At 34.8% G+C, this 20,598-nt stretch overlaps 1 protein-coding gene across 2 annotated transcripts in view; it reads left to right on the forward strand.

Moving 5' to 3' along the window:
* The window catches only part of ERCC6L2 (ERCC excision repair 6 like 2), a 134,435-nt gene that overhangs the window by 23,614 nt on the left and 90,223 nt on the right, over window positions 1–20,598 (forward strand). For both annotated transcript variants that reach the window (XM_043566817.1, XM_043566816.1), the window contains exon 3: window positions 15,031–15,150. In XM_043566817.1, the coding sequence (XP_043422752.1) occupies window positions 15,031–15,150 (120 nt within the window). The remainder of the gene's footprint in view (window positions 1–15,030; window positions 15,151–20,598) is intronic.

Below are 20,598 nucleotides of genomic sequence, written 5' to 3' on the forward strand. Positions count from 1 at the left end.
AGGACCAAATGTCTTCATAGGTGAATTCTACCAAACATTTAAAGAAGAGTTAATACCTATTCTTCTCAAACTATTCCAAAAAATAGAAGAGCAAGGGAAACTTCCAAATCCATTCCATGAGGTCAGCATTATCCTGATACCAAAACAAGATAAAAACACTGCAGAAATGAGAACTACAGGCCAATATTTCTGATGAATATAGATGCAAAATTCCTTAACAAAATATTAACCAAATTCAACAATACATTAAAAAGATCATTCACTACAATCAAGTTGGTTTTATTCCCAGGATGCAAGAGTGGTCCAATATTCACAAATCGATTAATGTGATACATCACATCAATAAGAGAAAGTATAAAAACCATATCACTTTAATAGATGCAGTAAAACATAAAAGCATTTGACAAAGTACAATATCCATTTATGACAAAAACCCTCAACAAAGTAGATCTAGAGGGAACATACCTCAGCATAATAAAGGCCATATATGAAAAACCCACAGTGAGCATCATACTCAATGGGAAAAAACCGAGAGCTTTTCCCTTAAGGTTAGGAACAAGACACTTTTATTTAACATAGTCCTGAAAATTCTAGCCACAACAATGAGGTAAGAAAAGGGACTAAAAGTCATCCAGTTGGTAAGGAGGAAGTAAAATGTTCCCTATTTGCAGATGACATGATACTATATATAAAATACCGTAAAGATTCCACCAAAAAAACTAGAACTGGTAAAGGAATTCAATAAGGCCACAGGATACAAAAATAAATATATTGAAGTCTGTCACATTTTTAAAAAATATTTATTTTTGAGACACAGCATGAGCAGGGGAGGGGCAGAGAGAGAGGGAGACACAGAATTTGAAGCAGGCTCCAGGCTCTGAGCTGTCAGCACAGAGCCCGACATAGGGCTTGAACTCACAAATTGTGAGATCATGACCTGAGCCGTAGTTGGACACAACTGAGTAAGTCACCCAGGTGCTCCTGTCACATTTCTGTACACCACAAATGAAGCAGCAGAAAGAGAAATTTAAACTATTCCATTTACAATTGCATCAAAAATCATAAAATACCTAGGAATAAACTTAACCAAGGGGATGAAAGACCTATAGTCTAAAAACTATAAAATATTGATGAAAGAAATTGAAGATGACACAAACAAATGGAAAGACATTCCATGCTCATGGATTGGAAGAACAAATATTGTTAGAATGTTCTTACTACCCAAAGCAGTGTACAGATGTAATGCAATCCCTATCAAAATACCACCAGCATTTTTTCATAGAACTAAAACAGACCTAAAATTTGTGCAGAACCAAAGAAGACCCTGAATAGCCAAAGCAATCTTGAAAAAGAAAAAAATCTGGAGGTATCACAATTCCAGACTTCAAGTTATACTCCAAAGCTGTACTAAGCAAAACAGTATGGTGCTGGTACAAAAACAGACACATAGATCAACGGAACAGGATAGAAAACCCAGAAACAAACTCACAATTATATGGCCAAATAATCTTCAACAAAGATGGCAAGAATATGCAGTGGGAAAAAGTCTCTTCAACAAATAGTGTTGGGAAATCTTGACAGGTACATGCAAAAGAATGAAACTGGACTACTATCCACACCAGACACAAAAATAAACTCAAAATGAATTAAGGACCTAAATGTGAGACCTGAAACCATAAAAATTCTAGAAGACAGTACAGGCAGTACTGTAATTTCTCTGACATTGGTTGTAACAATATTTTTCTAGATGTGTCTCCTGTGGCAAGGGAAACAAGCAAAAATAAACTATTGGGACTAAATCAAAATAAGCTTCTGCACAAAAAAGGAAACAGTCAACAAAACTAAAAGTCAACCTGCTTAATGGCAAAAGATACTTGCAAATGACAGAAATAAAGGATTTGTATCCCAAATCTGTCAAGAACCTTTAAAACACAACACCAAAAAAATGAGTAATCCATTTAAAGTGGGCAGAAGACATGAACAGACATTTCCCCAAGGAAGACCTACAAATGGCCAACAGACATATGAAATATTCTCATCCTCATTCATCATTAGGGAAATGCAAATGAAAAATACACCTTACCCCATCAGAATGGCTAAAACCAAAAACACAAGAAGCAACAAGTGTTGGAGAGGACATGGAGAAAAAGGAACCCTCTTGCACTGTTGGTGGGAATGCAAACTGGTACAGCCACTGTGGAAAACAGTATGGAGGTTCCTCAAAAAATTAAAAATGGAACTACCCTATGATCCACTTATTGTACTACTGGGTATTTACCCAAAGAATACAAAAGCAGTAATTCAAAAGGATATATATATACTCCTTGGCACCAAAACAGACACTCAGATCAATGGAACAGAATGGAGAACTCAGAAATGGAGCCACAAGTGTATGGCCAACTAATCTTTGACAAAGCAGGAAAGAATATCCAATGGAGTAAAGACAATCTCTTCAGCAAGTGGTACTGGGAAAACTGGACAGCAACATGCAGAAGAGTGAACCTGGACCACTTTGTTACACCATACACAAAAATAAACTCAAAATGGATGAAAGACCTAAACATAAGACAGGAAGCCATCAAAATCCTTGAGGAGAAAGCAGGCAAAAACCTCTTTGACTTTGCCTGTAGCCACTTCTTACTCAACATGTCTCCAGAGACAAGGGAAACAAAAGTAAAAATGAACTATTGGGACTTCTTCAAAATACAAAGGTTCTGCACAGTGAAGGAAACTATCAGCAAAACTAAAAGGCAACTGAAGGAATGGGAGATGATAGTTGCAAATGACATATCAGATAAAGAGTTAGTATCCAAAATCTATAAAGAACTTATCAAACTCAACACCCCAAAAAACAAATAATCTGGTGAAGAAATGGGTAAAAGACATGAATAGACACTTCTTCAAAGAAGACATCCAGATGGCCAACAGACACATGAAAAAAATGCTCAACATCACTCATCATCAGGGAAATACAAGTCAAAACCACAATGAGATATCACCTCACACCTGTCAGAATGGCTAACGTTAACAATTCAAGCAACAACAGATGTTGGTTAGGATGTGGAGAAAGAAGATCTCTTTTGCACTGCTTGTGGGAATGCAAACTGGTGCAGCCACTCTGGAAAACAGTGTGGAGGTTCCTCAAAAAATTAAAACTAGAACTACCCTATGACCCAGCAATTACACTACTAAGTATTTATCCAAGGAATACAGGTATGCTGTTTCAAAGGTACACATGCACCCCAATGTTTATAGAAGCCCTATCAACAATAGCCAAAGTATGGAAAGAGCCCAAATGTCCATCAATGGATGAATGGATAAAGAAAAGGTGCTATATACATACAATGGAGTATTACTCAGCAATCAAAAAGAATGAAATCTTGCCATTTGCAACTACGTGGATGGAACTGGAGGATATTATGCTAAGCGAAATTAGAGAAAGACAAATATCATATGACTTCACTCATGTGAGGACTTTAAGACACAATAGATGAACATAAGGGAAGGGAAGCAAAATACTATAAAACAGAGGGGGACAAAACATAAGAGACTCTTAAATATGGAGAACAGAGGGTCACTGGAGGGGTTGTGGGGGGGGGGAATGGGCTAAATGGGTAAGGGGCATTCAGGAATCTACTCCTGAAATCATTATTGCACTATATACTAATTTTGATGTAAATTAAAATAAAATTTAAAAAATGGATATATACACTCTTATGTTTATTGCAGCATTATTTACAATAGCCAAATTATGGAAGCAGCCCAAGCATCCATCGAAAGATGAATGGATGAAGATATGTACACACACGTGTGCACGCGCGCGCGTGCACACACACACACACACATATACACACAATGGAATATTATTCAGCCATAAAGAATGAAATCTTGCCATTTGCAACAACACAAACAGAGATAGAGAGTATAATGCTAAGTGAAGTAGTCAGTCAGAGAAAGACAAATACCATATAATTTCACTCACGTGGAATTTAAGAAAACAACCAAAGGGAAAAAAAGACAAGCCAAAAAACAGACTTTTAACTATAAAGAACAAACAGGTGGGTTACCAGAGGGGAGGAGGGTGGGTGGATAGGTGAAGGAGAGTAAGAATACACTCATCTTGATTATGAGCACTGAATAATACATAGATTTGTTGAATTAATATATTATACATGTGAAAATAATATAACACTGTATGCTAACTATACTGGATTTAAAATTAAAAAAAATAAAGCATGTTTCTTATAGATCAATCTTTATCCATTCTGGCAATCTTTGATATTTAATTGGAGTGTTTAGTCCATTTACATTTAATTTGATTTCTATTATGTTTGTATTTGTACATACCATTTTATCATTTGTTATTTATTTGAACTCTGTTTTCTGTTTTACTCTTCCTCCATTCATGCTTTCTTTTGGTTTGATAAGATATTAAAAATTTTTGATTTCAGTTCTTCTATTGGCTTTTTAGCTATACCTTCTACATTTTTTTGGTGGTTGAACTAGTGATAAAAATATCCATTCCCAACTTTTCACAATGTGCTTAAAGTTAATAATGTAGCACTTCATGTAAAATGTAATTATCTTGTAATGAAATAGATTGTCCTATTCTTATTTTAAGGAAATTAATGTTAGAAAAGCTAAGTGTAATATCTAAGATACCTAACTAATAACTATCCAATATCTAAATTTTGAAGATTAAACCAAATTTACATTCCCAGAATCAGTCCAACTTGGTTTTGGTCTGTATTTCTTTTTTATATTTCTGGGTTACATTTGTTAATATTTTAAGAGTTTTGCTTCTGTGTAAGAAAAATTGGCATGTAAATCTCCTGCATATAATATTCTTGTCATATTTTCTTATCAAAATCATGTTCAATTCATAAAACGAGTTGAGACCACTTCTTCCTTTCTAACACCTGGAAGAGTTTAAGACTGGCATTACATCTTTCTTAAGGATTGGTAGACTTTATTGGTGAAACCATTTGATCTTTAGTTTTCTTTGTGTAAGGTTTATAATTATGTATTTAGATTTCTTTAATAGTTTTATGAATATGTAAATTTTCTCTTTTTTCTTGTGTCAGTGTTGATAAGTTCTGTTCCTCCATTTTTTCTAAATTTTCAGTTGTTGGAATGACATTATTTACTATATCCTGTGTGTGTGTGTGTGTGTGTGTGTGTGTGTGTGTGGTGTGTTGTGTGTTTGCTTCTTCTCTTAGTTTTTACTTCTTTATTAATTTTCTAGGTCTTTTTAAATAAATTCTTTCATGGAATGATCATTTGGCTGTGTTGATCCTTTTTATAATCTATGCTTTTTCATTTATTGTGTTCATCATTGTTGTGTGTGTGTGTGTGTGTTATGTTTTCTGCCTTTTTATAGATTTTTGAAGTAGATTCTCAGATACCTTATTAACAGCTTCTTTTTTTTCTTATTATAGACATTTATGTCCCTAAAACATGATTTTAGGTGTATTCAGCAAGTTTATTATGTAATTAATATGTAATTTAATATGTAATCTCAATTGTGAGATTAGAAGTAAATTCTACTTTAAATTTTATTTCTTCTTTGAAGTATATTTCTTCACAAATATTTGTGGATTTACTTCTTATACCTTTGTTATTTCTAGTTTCTTGCATCAAATAACATATTCTATATGATTTCTGTTGAAATGTGTTAGAGTATTCATATTTGCTCTATGATCTTATATGATATTTTGGTAAATATTTCATTTACACTTTAGTTTTTTGCTTTTTTAGAGTTAATTTAAATTTTTTCTAATTTTTTTTTTTAATTTTAGGGAGAGAGAGAGCATGCATAAGTGGGGTAGAGGAGCAGAGGGAGAGAGAGAATTTTAAGCATGCTCCATGCTCAGTGCAGGGCCTGATGGAGGACTTGATCTCACAACCCTGGGATCATGATCTGAGCTGATTAAGAGTAAGATGCTCAACCAACTGAGCCACCCAGGTGTCCCTTTTAATTTTTTTTTTAGAGAGAGAGAGAGCTTAAGCAGGGAAGAGGCACAGAGGGAGAGAGAGAGAGAGAGAGAGAGAGAGAGAGAGAGACACGGAGAGAATCTTAAGCAGGCTCCACATTCAGTACAGAGCTTGATGCGGGGCTCGATCCCATAACCCTAGAATCATGACATGAGCCTAAATCAAGAGTCAGATGCTTAACTGACTGAACCACCCAGGCATTTCTTTTTATTTTTATTCATTTATTTTTTTTTAGAGAGAATAATGTGTACTTTAAATGAAACTGTGTTTTGCAGTTGTGTACAGTATTTGATCAGATGTTCATTAGGTCAAATTTGCTAACCATCTTTCTCAAATATTCTGTATCTTTACTGATTACTTTGTTTGTTCTTATGGAGTTATTTCAAAATCTACCATTGTGCTTGTGGATTTGTCTACTCGTTTCAGTAAATTTTTCTTTTGTTTAACAATTTACACTTCTTAGATCTTCCAGGTGAATTAAAATTTTAAATCAATATCAAAGCTTGAAGTGTGTCCTTTTAATTTAGTGATGTTTTTGCCTTAGAGTCTATTCATACAGCTGTATCAGCTTGCTTTTGGTTTTTATTCACATGGTCCTTTTTAATTTTTATACTTACAACTTCCTCCCTTGTTTTAAATGTTTTTGTGTAAATGGCATGTATATTTTATGGATCTGACAATCTTTGTCTTTTAATTGGAACACTTAGTCCTTCCATGTAATGTGCTTTCAATATATTTGGATTTAAGCCTACTATTTTACTATTGCTTTTTATTTGTTGCATTCTACCTATGTTTATTTGCATCCTCTTTTTTGCCCCCTTATGGGTAGATTTTTTTTTAAGTTTATTTATTTATTTTAGAAGACAGGCAGAGAGCATGAGCATGGGTGGGACAGAGAGAGAGGGAGAGAAAAACTCCGAAGCATGACCATGCTCATGAACCATGAGATCATGACCTGAACCAAGATCAAGAGTCAATGCCTAACCAACTGAGCCACCCAAGTGCCCCTTGAATAGATTATTTCATATTATTCTGTTATTTCTTGCTTAATAGGTTAGTACTTATACATTGATGTTTTCCTTCTAGAGATTATAAGACATGTTTCACTAATCAAAATCTGATATAAATTAGTATTTATTATTTCCTCCTGGACAGCATAAGTACCTCAGAATATTATAACTTCATCGTACCCTTTCTGACTCATATACATTTGTTGTCATATGTTTCAATACTTTTATTTCAAGAAGACATTTTAGTTTTGTTTAATAATATCAAAATATATTTATATTTTCTATGTATTTACCATTTTTGTTGCTCTTAATTTTTTCTTGCATCACTGAATGTCTACATAGGATAATTTTCCTTGTGCCTGAAAACATCCTTTAGTTATTTTCCTTAGTGTGACTCTTTTGATTAGAAATTTGTTCAGGTTTTGTTGTCTGAAAATATCTTCATCTTTATTCTTGAATGATATCTTCACTGGGTATAAAAATAGGTTGTTTTATTTTCTTTACTATTTTGAAAATATCTATCATACAGTGCCTTTCATTTTTTTTTCTGGAAGGTCAGCTGCTTTGTCCAATTTTTGCTTTTTTGGTAGATAATCTATTGTGTTTTTCCTCTTGCTGCCTTTTTTTAAATTTAAATTTTAGGTAACATACAGTGCAATATTGGTTTCAGGAGTAGAATTCAGTGATTTATCACTTATGTACAACGCCCAGTGCTCATCACATTCAGTGCCCTCCTTAATACCCATCACCCATCTAGGCCATCTTCCACCCTCCTCCCTCCATCAACCCTGTTTGTTCTGTATTAAGTGACTCTTGTGTTTGTTTCCCTGTTTCCTGTTACCCCCCCCTTCCCATATGTTCATCTGTTTTGTTTCTTAAATTCCACATATAAGTGAAATCAAATGGTATTTGTCTTTCTCTTATTGACTTATTTTGCTTAGTATAATACGTTCTAGCTCCATCCATGTCATTGCAACTGGGAAGATTTCATTCTTTTTGATGGCTGAGTAATATTCCATTGCATATTTATACCATATCTTTATCCATTCATCAGTCAATGGACATTTGGGCTCTCTCTATACTTTTGCTCTTGTTCATAGTGCTGCTATAAACATCAGGGTGCTCATACCCCTTCAAATCTGTATCTTTGTGTTGTTTGGATAAATACCTAATAGTGTACTTCCTGGATCATGGGGTAGTTCTATTTTTAGTTTCTTGAGGAGTTTCCATAGTGTTATCTGGAGTGGTTGCACAAGTTTGCATTCCCACCAACAATGCAAGAAGGTTCCCCTTTCTCTGCATCCTTGCCAACACCTGTTGTTTCTTGTGTTGTTAGTTTTAGTCATTATGACAGGTGTGAGGTGGTAATGTTGAGCATTTTTTCATGTGTCTGTTAGCCACCCGGATGTCTTCTTTGGAAAAATGTCTATTCATTTCTTCTGCCCGTTTCTTAATGGGGTTGTTTGTATTTTGGGTGTTGAGTTTGATAAGTTCTTTATAGATTTTGGATGCTAACCGTTTATTAGATATCTTGTTTGCAAATATAGTCTCCCATTCCATAGGCTGCCTTTTAGTTTTATTGATTGTTTCCTTTGCTGTGCAGAAGCCTTTTATCTTGATGAATTCCTGATAGTTCATGTTTGCTTTTGTTTCCCTTGCCTTTGGTGATGTGTCTAGTAAGGAGTTGCTGCAGCCAAGGTCAAAGTGGTGGTTGCCTGTGTTGTCCTCTAGAAGTTTCATGGTTTCCTGTCTCACGTTTGGATCTTTCATACATTCTGATTTTTTTGTGTGTATGGTATAAGAAAGTGGTCCATTTCTTCTACATGTTTGCCATCCAGTTTTCCCAAAGCCATTTTTTGAAGAGACTGTCTTTTTTCCATTGGATATTCTTTCCTGCTTTCCTGTTGAAGATTAGTTGACCATATAGTTGTGGGTCCATTTCTAGATTTTCTATTCTGTTCTCTTGATCTGTGTGTTTTGTGCCAGTAGCATTCTGTCTTGATGACTGCAGCTTTGTAATATAGCTTGAAATCCTCAATTGTGATGTCTCCAGTTTTGTTTTTCTTTTTTCAAGGTTGCTTTGGCTAATTTGGGTCTTTTGTGGTTCCATACAAATTTTAAGATTGTTTGTTCTAGCTCTGTGAAAAATGCTGGTGGTATTTTGATAGGGATTGCATTAAATGTATAGATTGCTTTCAGTACTATAGAAATTTTAACAAAGTTTGTTTGTCCAATCCATGAGCATGGAATGCTTTTTCATTTACTGGTGTATTCTTCAATTTCTTTCATAAGTGTTCTGTAGTTTTTGGATCTTTTACCTCTTTAGTTTTATTCCTAGATATCTGATTGATTTTGGTACAATTGCAAATGGGATTGATTTCTTGAATTCTTTTTTTGCTGCTTCGATATTTGTGTATAGACATGCGGCAGATTTCTGCATGTTGATTTTATATACTGCAACTTTGTTGAACTCATGTATTAGTTCTAGCAGTTTGTTTTTGGAGTCTTTGGGGTTTTCTACATAAAATATCATGTCATCTGCAAACAGTGAAAGTTTGACTTTTTTCTTGTCAATATGCATGGCTTTTCTTTCTTTTTGTCAGATTGCTGAGGCTAAGACTTCCAGTACTATCTTAAATAGTAATGGTGAGAATAGACATCCTTGTCTTGTTCCTGACCATAGAAGGGAAGACTCTCAGTTTTCACCACTGAGGATAATGTTGACTGTGGGGTTTTCATCTGTGGTCTTTATGATGTTGATGTGTGTTCCATCTATCCTTTGTATGATGAGGGTTTTCATCAAGAATGGATGCTGTATTTTGTCAAATGATTTTTCTGTATCTGTTGACAGGATCATATAGTTTTTATTCTTTCTTTTATTAATGTGGTATATCATGTTGATTGATTTGTGAATATTGAACAAGCCCTGAAGCCTGGTAATAAATCCCACTTGATCTTGGTGAATAATTCTTCTAATATACTGTTGAATTCAATTTGCTAGTATTTTTTTTTAATTTTTTAAGTTAAAAAATGTTTTATGTTTATTTATTTTGCGAGAGAGAGAGAGCGTGAGACAGAGAGAGCGAGAGAGCATCAGCACAAAGCCTGATGTGGGGGCTCTGTCAGTGCAGAGCCTGACATGGAGCTCAATCCCATGAACCGAGAGATCATGACCTGAGCCAAAATCAGGAGTCAGACACTGAATTGACTGAGCCATCCAGGTGCCCCTTGATTTGCTAGCAGTAATTGAGAATTTTTGCATCCATGTTCATCAGAGATATTGACTTGTAATTTTCCTTTTCAGAGGGATCTTTGGTTTTGGAATTAAGGTAATGTTGGCTTCATAGAAGGAGTTTGGAAGTTTTCCTTCCATTTCTATTTTTTGGAACAGTTAGAAAAGAATAGGTATTAACTGTTCTTTAAGTGTGTGATAGAATTCCCCTGAGAAGCCATCTAGCCCAGGACTCTTGTTTGTTGGGAGGTTTTTGATTACTGATTCACTTTCTTTGCTGGTTTTCTTCCTGTTTTAGTTTTGGTAGTTGTGAGTTTCTAGGGATTTTTCCATTTCTTCCAGATTGCCCAGTCTGTTGACATATAATTTTTCATAGTATTCTCTTATAATTGCTTGCATTTCTGTGATGTTGTGATCTCTCCTCTTTCATTCATTATTTTATCTGTTTGGGTCCTTTCTCTTTTCTTTTTGATAAGTCTGGATCTGGGGTTATCAATTTTATTCTTTCAAAGAACCAGCTCTTAGTTTTGTTGCTCTGTTCTGTTTTTTGTTTGTTTCTATATCATTTATTTTTGCTCTAATCTCTATTATTTCCCTTCTTCTGCTGGCTTTAGGCTTTATTTGCTGTTCCTTTTCTAGCTCTCTTACGTGTAAGGTTAGGTCGTGTATTTGAAACCTTTATGGCTTCTTGAGATAGGCCTTAATTGCAATATGCCTTTGCTGCATCAAAAAGGGTTTGGACTATCATGTTTTCATTTTCATTTGCTTCTGTATATATTTTTTTTCTTTTTTTTTTTTTTTTTCAACGTTTATTTATTTTGGGGACAGAGAGAGACAGAGCATGAACGGGGGAGGGGCAGAGAGAGAGGGAGACACAGAATCGGAAGCAGGCTCCAGGCTCTGAGCCATCAGCACAGAGCCTGACGCGGGGCTCGAACTCACGGATCGCGAGATCGTGACCTGGCTGAAGTCGGACGCTCAACCGACTGCGCCACCCAGGCGCCCCTATTTTTTTTCTTTTTTAATATACTGGTTAACTCATTCATTCTTGGGTCAGATGTTCTTTAACTTCCATGTATTTTAGAGCTTTCCACATTTGTGGTTGACTAAGTTTGATAGCATTGTGATCTGAAAATATGCATGGTAAGATCTTGGTCTTCTTGTACTTTTTAAGGGCTGATTTGTGACCCAGTATGTGGTCTGCTCTGGAGAATGTTCCTTGTGCACTCAAAAAGGATGTGTATTCTGCTGCTTTAGGATGAAATCTTCTGAATATATCTGCTAACTCCATCTGGTCCAGTGTGTCATTCAAAGCTGTTGTTTCCTTGTTGGTTTTCTGCTTAGATGATCTGTCCATTGTTAAGTAGTGTGTTAAAGTCTCCTACTATCAGTGTATTATTTTCAATGAGTTTGTTTATGTGTTATTAATTGATTTATATATTTGGGTGCATAAATATTTGGGGGGCATAAATATTTACAATTGTTAGATCTTCTTGGTGGATAGACCCCTTAATTATGATATAATGCTCTTCATCTCTTGTTACAGTCTTTATTTTAAAATCTGGTTTCTCATGTAAGTATGGCTACTCCAGCTTTCTTTTGACATCCATGCATGATAGATGGTTCCCCTCATTTTTTATCTGCAGGTGTCTTTAGGTCTTTAGTGAGTCTCTTGTAGACAGCATATAGTCAGATCTTTATTTTTTATCCATACCCTGTGTCTTTTGATCGGAGCATTTAGTCCATTTATATTCAGAGTGATTATTGAAAGATATGAACTTAGTGCCATTGTGTTACTGTGTAACTGTGTTACTGTTAAGTTGGTGTTTCTGGTGATGCCCTCTGGTTCTTTCTAGCCTTTGTTGTTGCTTTTTGTCTTTTTTTTTTCCCCTCCACTCAGAGTCCCCCATGAAATTTCTTACAGGGCTGGTTTAGTGGTCATGAACTCCTTTAGTTTTTGTTTGTTTGGGAAACTCTTTATCTCTCCTTTTATTCTGCATGAGAGTCTTGTTGGGTAAAGAATTCTTGTCTGCAGGGTGCCTGGGGTGGCTCAGTCAGTTAAGCACTCAGGTCATGATCTCACAGTTGGTGAGATTGAGCCCCACATTGGGCTCTGCCCAGAGCCTGCTTGGGATATTCTCTTTCTCTCTTCCCCCACCTTGGTTCCTTCCTTGCTCATACATGCTCTCCTCCCTCAAAATAAATGAATAAACTTAAAAAAAAAGTAAAAATAAAAAAAATAAAAATAAGTAAAAGGAATAGAAAAAACTGAGAATAAATGAATAAATAATAAAAAATAAAGGATAAAAGTAAACAGGAAGCTAGATCCTATTTCCTCTAGAACTGAAGCTTTGTAGCACTCTATGATCAGTAGACTTGGTGCAAACAAGTGCGGGTCTTCTGGGGGAGGAGCCTGCTGTGCTGATGATTCTCAGGCTGACTTGTTTCAATACAAATGTGCCTCAGGGCGCAAGGGGACAGCACTTGGTGAAGTGGCTCTGACCTTCACCAGGTGGCGCTGTTTTGTTCACTGAAGGCTTTCAGTGCTGAGGGGAGGGATGTATATGGTGGTGCCCCAGTCTCTAGCCCTGGAGCTGAAAATCATGCCCCCTCCTTCAGGGAATGCTCACAGAAGAGCAGTCATTCACCCCCCGTGTGTACCTGGTTTCCAGCAGAACCCTGCGTTCACCCTGCCACCCATGTCTGAGGGTTGTTGTTTTTTTGTTTTGTTTTTGTTTTTATCTCAGGAGTTCCAAAACTCCAAATTTTAGGGAATCCCATGGTGCAGACCCACACTGTTCCTCTGGGGGAGAGTCTCAGCGAGCTTTTGCTGGCCTATGTGAGGAAAGTGGTTGCATGACCCTATAGTACTTCAACGTTTATGACAAAACAGAGCCAAAAGCTGTCACCCCTGCTTGCTGCCCTCAGCCTGAGTCCCCACTCCTATGCCTAGAAAAAGTGCAGTACATTGGTGCCACCCATTCTTCCTGCGACCCAGGGGATCCTAAGACCACACTGTCACATCTGGGATTCTGCCCAGCTTCACCACCTGAGCACCTTTAAGCCAGGCACATCCCCCATTATAACGTACTTCTAAAATTTCAGATTTTGTGCTCTGCTGCTTATAATACTTTGTGGTAGCCTCTGTAAGTGGCCTCCCTCCCTGCTGCTGTACCTGAAGCTGTCTCCTCCATATCAACTCTCCACACCTCCTACCTTCCAGAAGGTGGTCACTTTTGTACTTGTAGACTTGCAGTTTTTGTTCTCTCAGACCTCTGATTGACTTCTTGGGTATTCAGAATGATATATAATAACTGTCTAGCTATGTTGGAGGGACAGGACAAGCTTAGGGTTTCTCTGCGCCTCTGCCAGCTTAACTCCTGTCCCCCTCTCTTGTTTTGTTGGTTTTTTTTTTTTTTTTGTCTCAAGTTTTGGCCAGGTTTTCTATGAAACACCTACTTGTGGATTGCTTGTTTGTTTATTTATTTATTACTTGTTTATTGGTTTAATGTTCTTTGTGGATCTAGAATATATGGCTTAATGTTTTCTAAATCATTTTTTAGAAGTTTTCAGCCTTTATCTCTTCAACTACTTCTCTTACACCATTTTTTTCTTCTGTCATTTGGGATCGAGATTATAGGTAATCATACTCATGTTAAAAACACCTTTCTGGGTTTTTTCCTAATTTTCTGAAAATTTTTTCTTTAGGTTTTAATATTTATATAATTTATCTTTCTAAAGTAATGATTAATTCTTTTCTCCCATATGGATTCCTCAAATACTTTCCCCCAACTTTTTTTTTAATGTTTATTTTATTTTTTATTTTTATTTATTTATTTTTTTAATGTTTATTTTATTTTTGAGAGAGAGCATGTCAGCAGGGGAGGGACAGAGAGGGGGGGAACAGAGGACCTGAAGCGGGCTCTGGGCTGATAGCAGCAAGCCCAATGTGGGGCTCGAACTCATGAACCATAAGATCATGAGATCATGACCTGACAAAGTCCTATGCTCAACTGACTGAGCCATCCAGGTGCCCTTCCCCCCCAATCTTTACTACAACTCTGCAAATATTTATTTTTGCTATTTTCAAGTATTTTTACAGTTATTCTAAGAGGTTAACCATCTTGCCCAAGTTTACATAGCTGCCAGGCAACTAATGCTAAAATCTGAACCAACGTCCAGTTGATTAAATGTTTCTTGCTCTTCATTATGAGGATTATATTTCCTTTATAATGTCTCTTTGTCTTTCTTACTTGATATTTGGAGAATAGCTGTTATTTAAGTGGTGTGTCTATGAGTGAATTGTCTTAGTCTATCCTGAAATAACATTCTATCATTCCATCTATACTTATTAGATAAACAGAAGTGCACAACTTTATGAGCCAAATATTACTCCCTTAAGGGCTTGGTTTTCTACAGGGAAAAAAGAATGTATATAGTTCATTCTAATAGAAGAGATAGTTTCCATGGAGAGAAACAAATAAGGTAATGTCCCGACTGATGAGATCAAGGAAGAATTCATTGAGTAGGTAGAACTTATGGTGGAAGAGACAGCAACATGAAAATTCTTTTATACTATATTGAAGGGTAATGTGTACTGTACATTTAGTTGTTGATATATATAAAGAAAACCAATACTAGTATTTCATGTTGTTTTTCCCTGTAACAAATCTATTTGTACATACTCAAATTGTCACTAATTGGGTAGTTAATCATGTAAGCCATGAAATTTGTCCATCTTGAAACATTTACCAGTAATTGAAACGTTGGTTTTTTGTTTTTTTTTTCTCCCAGGTTATTTCATTTTTGGCTGCAGTTTTGCATAAAAAGGGAACTCGTGAGGATATTGAAAACAACATGCCAGAGTTTTTACTAAGAAGTATGAAAAAGGAAACCCCTTCTATAGCAAAAAAGGTAAGATGTTTAGAAGCATACATCTATTGAAGCTGGTATTAGAAAAGTATATAGAAACTTATAAACATCACACATTATAGTATAAATTTAAAACATAGAATCTAAAGACATTGTTAAAATACTTGTTTTATAGGCCTAATTCTTGAAGGATTATCAATTTCATCCTCAAATTAAGTATGATTGACTCTCAAAATGGGAAAGTACAATTTTAGCTTAAATTGTTTTAGAGGGTTTCAGTCTTTTCCTTGGCTGGATTTACAGGACTTACTTTCATTAATTTGTTAAATTTCCATTGTTGTGTATGTAAAGTTCATTGAAGTCTATTATCCTGTTTTTTATTTATGGGAGAATGAAAGGAAGACAGTTGTAGATGTTGCTAACAAGGTATGTTAACTGGTAAAGTTGTTAGCAGAGTAATTACATCCTGAAAATATGTAACAAGTTCTTCCTATATCAGGACCATTGAAGTTGGAGTCAGAACAATTAAGGTCTTAACTTATCTTTGCCCATGTGACTATAAATGCTCTTCATAGCTGTATATCAGCTTTCTCCTCTATACATATATGTTTATAGATATCTCATATATGACTCATAAAAATAATATATTTCTAATAAAATAATGAAAGAAAAAGGTGTACTTTTGTGTCTGACTTTTATGTTCTCAGCACCAGGAAACTGGATAGAAATAAAGATGAAGTGATTTTATGAAATCTTTGTTATATTATGGTAATGAATCACTTTCCACAAGTTTTAAAACAGTCTCATCCATAAGTCTTATATATACATAAGATTGTTGAGAAGACCAATTTACTCTTGTCTATCAGTGGGGCAATTTTGTGCAAAATTTTGAGAAGTAATGGCTTATGGTATTATTATTACTTTAAATTTTTTATTATTTTTAATATTATAAATACATCCTATGTCAAATTTAATTTCTTTTTTAAAAACATATTCTTGATGTGTTTTAAATCTTCTAGAGTTCAAGTCCTGTTTTTAGTTGTTATTTGATTCTAAATATCAGTGCAGAGTTTATGAATATCTTATGTCAGTTGTGATAATTAGCAGACAGAGTAAACAGCAGGGAAAAGTAATACTTTAAGTATTTAAAGATATTTATATATAATGTGTATTTGTAATATATATTTATTTAAATTTATATATTTATATAGGCACATATATATACACTGGTATTTTTCTATCTCCTTCAGTTCAATTCTTAATTATTTATTTTTCATCTTTCTTATATTTTAATAAATTTCATTAAAGCTGTAAATGTTTTTTGAGTACTACTTTGGCTGCATTCCATAGTTTTTACTATGTAGTCTTTCAGTATTTTTTTCTAAATTATCTGTGACTCCAGTTATAGCTTTTACTCAAGTACTATTTAATGCAAAGTTTAGGGGCAGCTGTGTGACTCTGTTGGTTAAGTGTCTGACTTTGGCTCAGGTCATGATCTTGCCTGTGCACAGCCTGCTTGGGATTCTCTCTCTCCCGCTCTCTGCCCCTCCCCCACTCACACTTTTTCTCTCTCTCCCAAAATAAATAAATAAACTTAAAAAAAATAAAGCAAAGTGTAAAATTTCCAAGTAAATAGATATCATTGGGGAATGGAGAATGATGGAAGTATTTAGCCTCTATTGTTGATTTCTACTTTCTACTTTTGTTTTTGGGATAATAGGGTTGGTATTTTGTGTGTGTGTGTGTGTGTGTGTGTGTGTGTGTGTGTGTGTGTGTGTGTGTGGCTAAATCCATGGTCAAGTGTTTTTAATGCTGTGAATATTATGTAGTTTCACTTATTTTAAAATATTTGCTGGGGTGCCTGGGTGGCTCAGTCAGTTAAGTGCCCAACTTTGGCTCAGATCGTGATTTTGCAGTCTGTGAGTTTGAGCCCTGTGTTGGGCTTTGTGCTGACAGCTCAGAGCCTGGAGCCTGCTTCAGATTCTGTGTCTCCCTCTCTCTCTCTGCCCTTCCCCTACTCAAGCCCTGTCTCTTTCAAAAATAAATAAACATTAATTTTTTTTAATTTTAAATGTTTGCTAGTATTTTGTGCATTCTTTGTTATTATGGCCACATAGTTATAAATATTTCGATCAGGCTTGTTAATTGTATTGTTAAAATTAATGCTTTTCTTTTTTAAATCTATTTGAGCAATTAGATTGTGAGAGAAATGGATTAAATTTCCACTATATCTTTTAGCTTTCTCCTTTTTTCTTGCATTTGTATCAGTTTTTTGCTTGTTTAACAACTTTATTATTTGTTTCAAAAATTTTGTGTACTTTTATATTGCTGTCATACTGGATTGATAGTTTATCTGTGTGTAGAATTCTAAGTTAAGGATTTTCTCTTAAAACTTGACCAAAATAATTTTATTTTCTTTTGTCACTCCTTGTCATAGATGAGGATTCAATACTGAATTGACTTTTTCCTTGGAAAGGAAATTTTCTTTTTGTTTTAAAGTATATAGGACTTTTTATTCAACCTTGAAATTCAGATATTTCCTTAGCCCGAACACTCACTATGAATTTTGAAGATGTTCTCCTGCTTTGGAAAAATATACACAGTACTTTATGTAGGGGAAGCAGAGTGCTGCTTCTCTGGAGCAGATGATTGGCATAATTGTTTCTCCTTTAATAAATTACTCTGCTATTTCTTTACATTGTTTTCTTAATTTCTTTTTTTCAGTAATTTATTACTAATGTATAGAAACACAAGTGATTTTTGTGTATTGATTTTGTGTCCTGCATATTTACTGAACTTATTTTATTGCATTCTGAGTGGTTGTTTGTTGTTGTTGTTGTTGTTTGTTTTGTCATCTTAGGATTTACTACGTGTAATGTCATCTGCAAACACACATTTTACTTCTTTCTTTACAATTTGAATGCCTTTTGTTTATTTTTCTTGCCTAATTGCTCTGGCTAGGACTTCTAGAAATATGTTGAATAAACTGGGCAAGAATAGGCATTGCGTGTCATCTGTAAGCGATGAATTACAGGAATCTACCCCCCAAACCAAGAACTGAATACACTTTATACTGTATACACTTTATGAATATACTTTATACTGTATACACTTTATGTTAGCCAACTTGACAATAAATTACGTAAAAAAAAAAAAAAGAGGAGGCATCTTTGTCTTGTTACTGATCTTAAGAGGAAAAGTATTCAGCTTTTCACTGTTGAGCATGATGATAACTGTGGGCTTGTCATATATGGGCTTTTTTTGTTTTGTTTTGTTTTGTTTTGTTTTGTTTTGTTTTGAGAGAGAGTGCAAGTGAGTGAGGGGAAGAGAGAGATGGGGAGAGAGAGAGAGGGAAGTGGGGCTCACCTGGAGCTCATACCCAAAGTGGGACTTGAGTTCACCCAAAGTGGGGCTCGAGCTCATCTGAAGCAGGGCTGGGGCTCACTCGATATAGGATTCGAAATCACAAACTGTGAGATCGTGACCTGAGCCGAAGTTAGATGCTTAATGACTGAGCCACCGAGGTACCCACATGGTCTTTATTTTGTTAAGGTATGTATTCTCTGTGTCCAATTTGTTGAGAGTTTTTATCATTAAAGGATGTTGAATTTTGTCAAATGCTTTTTTTTTTGCAATTATTGAAATATGATTTTTATCCTTCATTTTGTTGATGTGATGTATCACATTTATTGATTTTCTTATGTTTGAACTATCAATGCATCTCAGAAACAAGTCCCACTTTGATCATGGTGTATGGTCCTTTTAATGGACTGACAAATCTGTTTGTTTAATGTTTTGTTGAGGATTTTTACATCTATAATTTTCTTTTCTTGTGCTATCCTTGTCTTTGATAGCAGGATAACATTAGTCTTGAAAAATGAGTTTGGGATTGTTGAGAAGGATTGACATTACTTATTCAAATATTTGGTAGAATTTGCTAGTGATGCCATCTGGTCCTGGACTTTTCTATGCTGGTAGGTTTTTGGTTATTGATTCAGTTTCTTTACCAGTAATTGATCTGTTCAGATTGTCTTTCTTCATGATTCAGTCTTGTTGGGTTATGTATTTCCAAGGAATGTATTCATTTCCTCTGGGTTACCTATTTTGTGGTATATACCTGTGTAATTTTATATGATCCTTTTTATTTCTTTGTTATCAGTGATAAGGTCTCTTCTTTCATTTCTAATTTTGAGTGTTCTCTTTTTTCTTATTCTAGCTAAAGGTTTGCTAATTCTGTTTTGTTTTTTTTTTTCAAAGAACCAGCTCTTAGTTTCACTGATCTTCTCTAGTGTTTTTTTAGTCTCTATTTCATTCATTTCCACTCTGACCTTTGTGGTTGCCTTCTACTAACTTTGGGCTCAATTTGCTTTTCTCTTTATAGTTTCTTGAGGTGTAAAGTTAGGTTGTTTAGTTGAGAATTTTCTTTTTTCTTAATGTAGAAAGTTTTTCTTTTTAGAACTCCTTTTGCTGCATCCCAAAAATTTTGATATGTGTTTCAATTTTTATTTGTCTTGATATTTTTTTATTTCCCTTTTGATTTCTTTGGTCCATTCATTATTCAGGAGCATACTGTTTAATCTCCACATTTGTGGATTTTTTAGTTTTCCTCTTGTCATTGATTTCTACTTTCATACCATTGTGGTCTGAAAATACGTTTGATATGATTTAAGACTTCTTTTGTGGCCTAACATATTATCTATCCTGGAGAAAGTCCCATATGTGCTTGAGAAGAATATATATTCTGCTGCTCTTAGGTGAAATGTTGTGTATATGCCTCTTAGGTCCAATCTGGTGTAATGTATAGTTTAAGTCTGATGTTACCTTACTGATTTTCTCTCTGGATGATCTATCCATTGTTGAAAGTAGGGTGTTGAAGTCCCATATTATTATTATATTTCTGTCATTTTCTCTCTTCCTATCTGTTATTTGCTTCATATAGTTAGATGTTCTGATGTTGCATATAATATTTACAGTTGTTATATTCTGTTAATGAATTGACCCCTTTATTATAATCTGATGATCTTTGTCTCTTGTTACAGTGTTTGGCTTGAAGTCTATTTTTTAGGAAAATTCACTTTGTGTTTTTTGGGGAAGTTTTCTCTTACATAAGTATAGGATGGATTCCTCAGTTCTTTAAGTATGGCAGTTTTCATATACTCTTACACACTTCTGGTCCTCTGGCAGTGCCCCTTCGAAGCATTTTACACTATTATGGATTTATTTTTATATTTGTTCTTTTGTTTCAAGTGGCATCAATAAATACATGTGTTTAGTTGATCATGTGAACTGGAATTTCATAAAGCTTTTAATGGGATTGCCAATGACATCCTAAAGTATTCCCCAGAAGTGAATTCAAATACTATAATTTTGTGTGATGAAATTCTTAAAAGATAAATTTGTATTGGTCCACTTAAAATTTTGTGCATTTTTAGGGGCGCCTGGGTAGCTGAGTTGCTTAAGTATTTGACTCTTGGTTTCGGCTCAGGTCAT

Source organism: Prionailurus bengalensis, chromosome D4 (assembly GCF_016509475.1).
Source record: "Prionailurus bengalensis isolate Pbe53 chromosome D4, Fcat_Pben_1.1_paternal_pri, whole genome shotgun sequence".
In the NCBI taxonomy this organism is placed as follows: domain Eukaryota; kingdom Metazoa; phylum Chordata; class Mammalia; order Carnivora; family Felidae; genus Prionailurus; species Prionailurus bengalensis.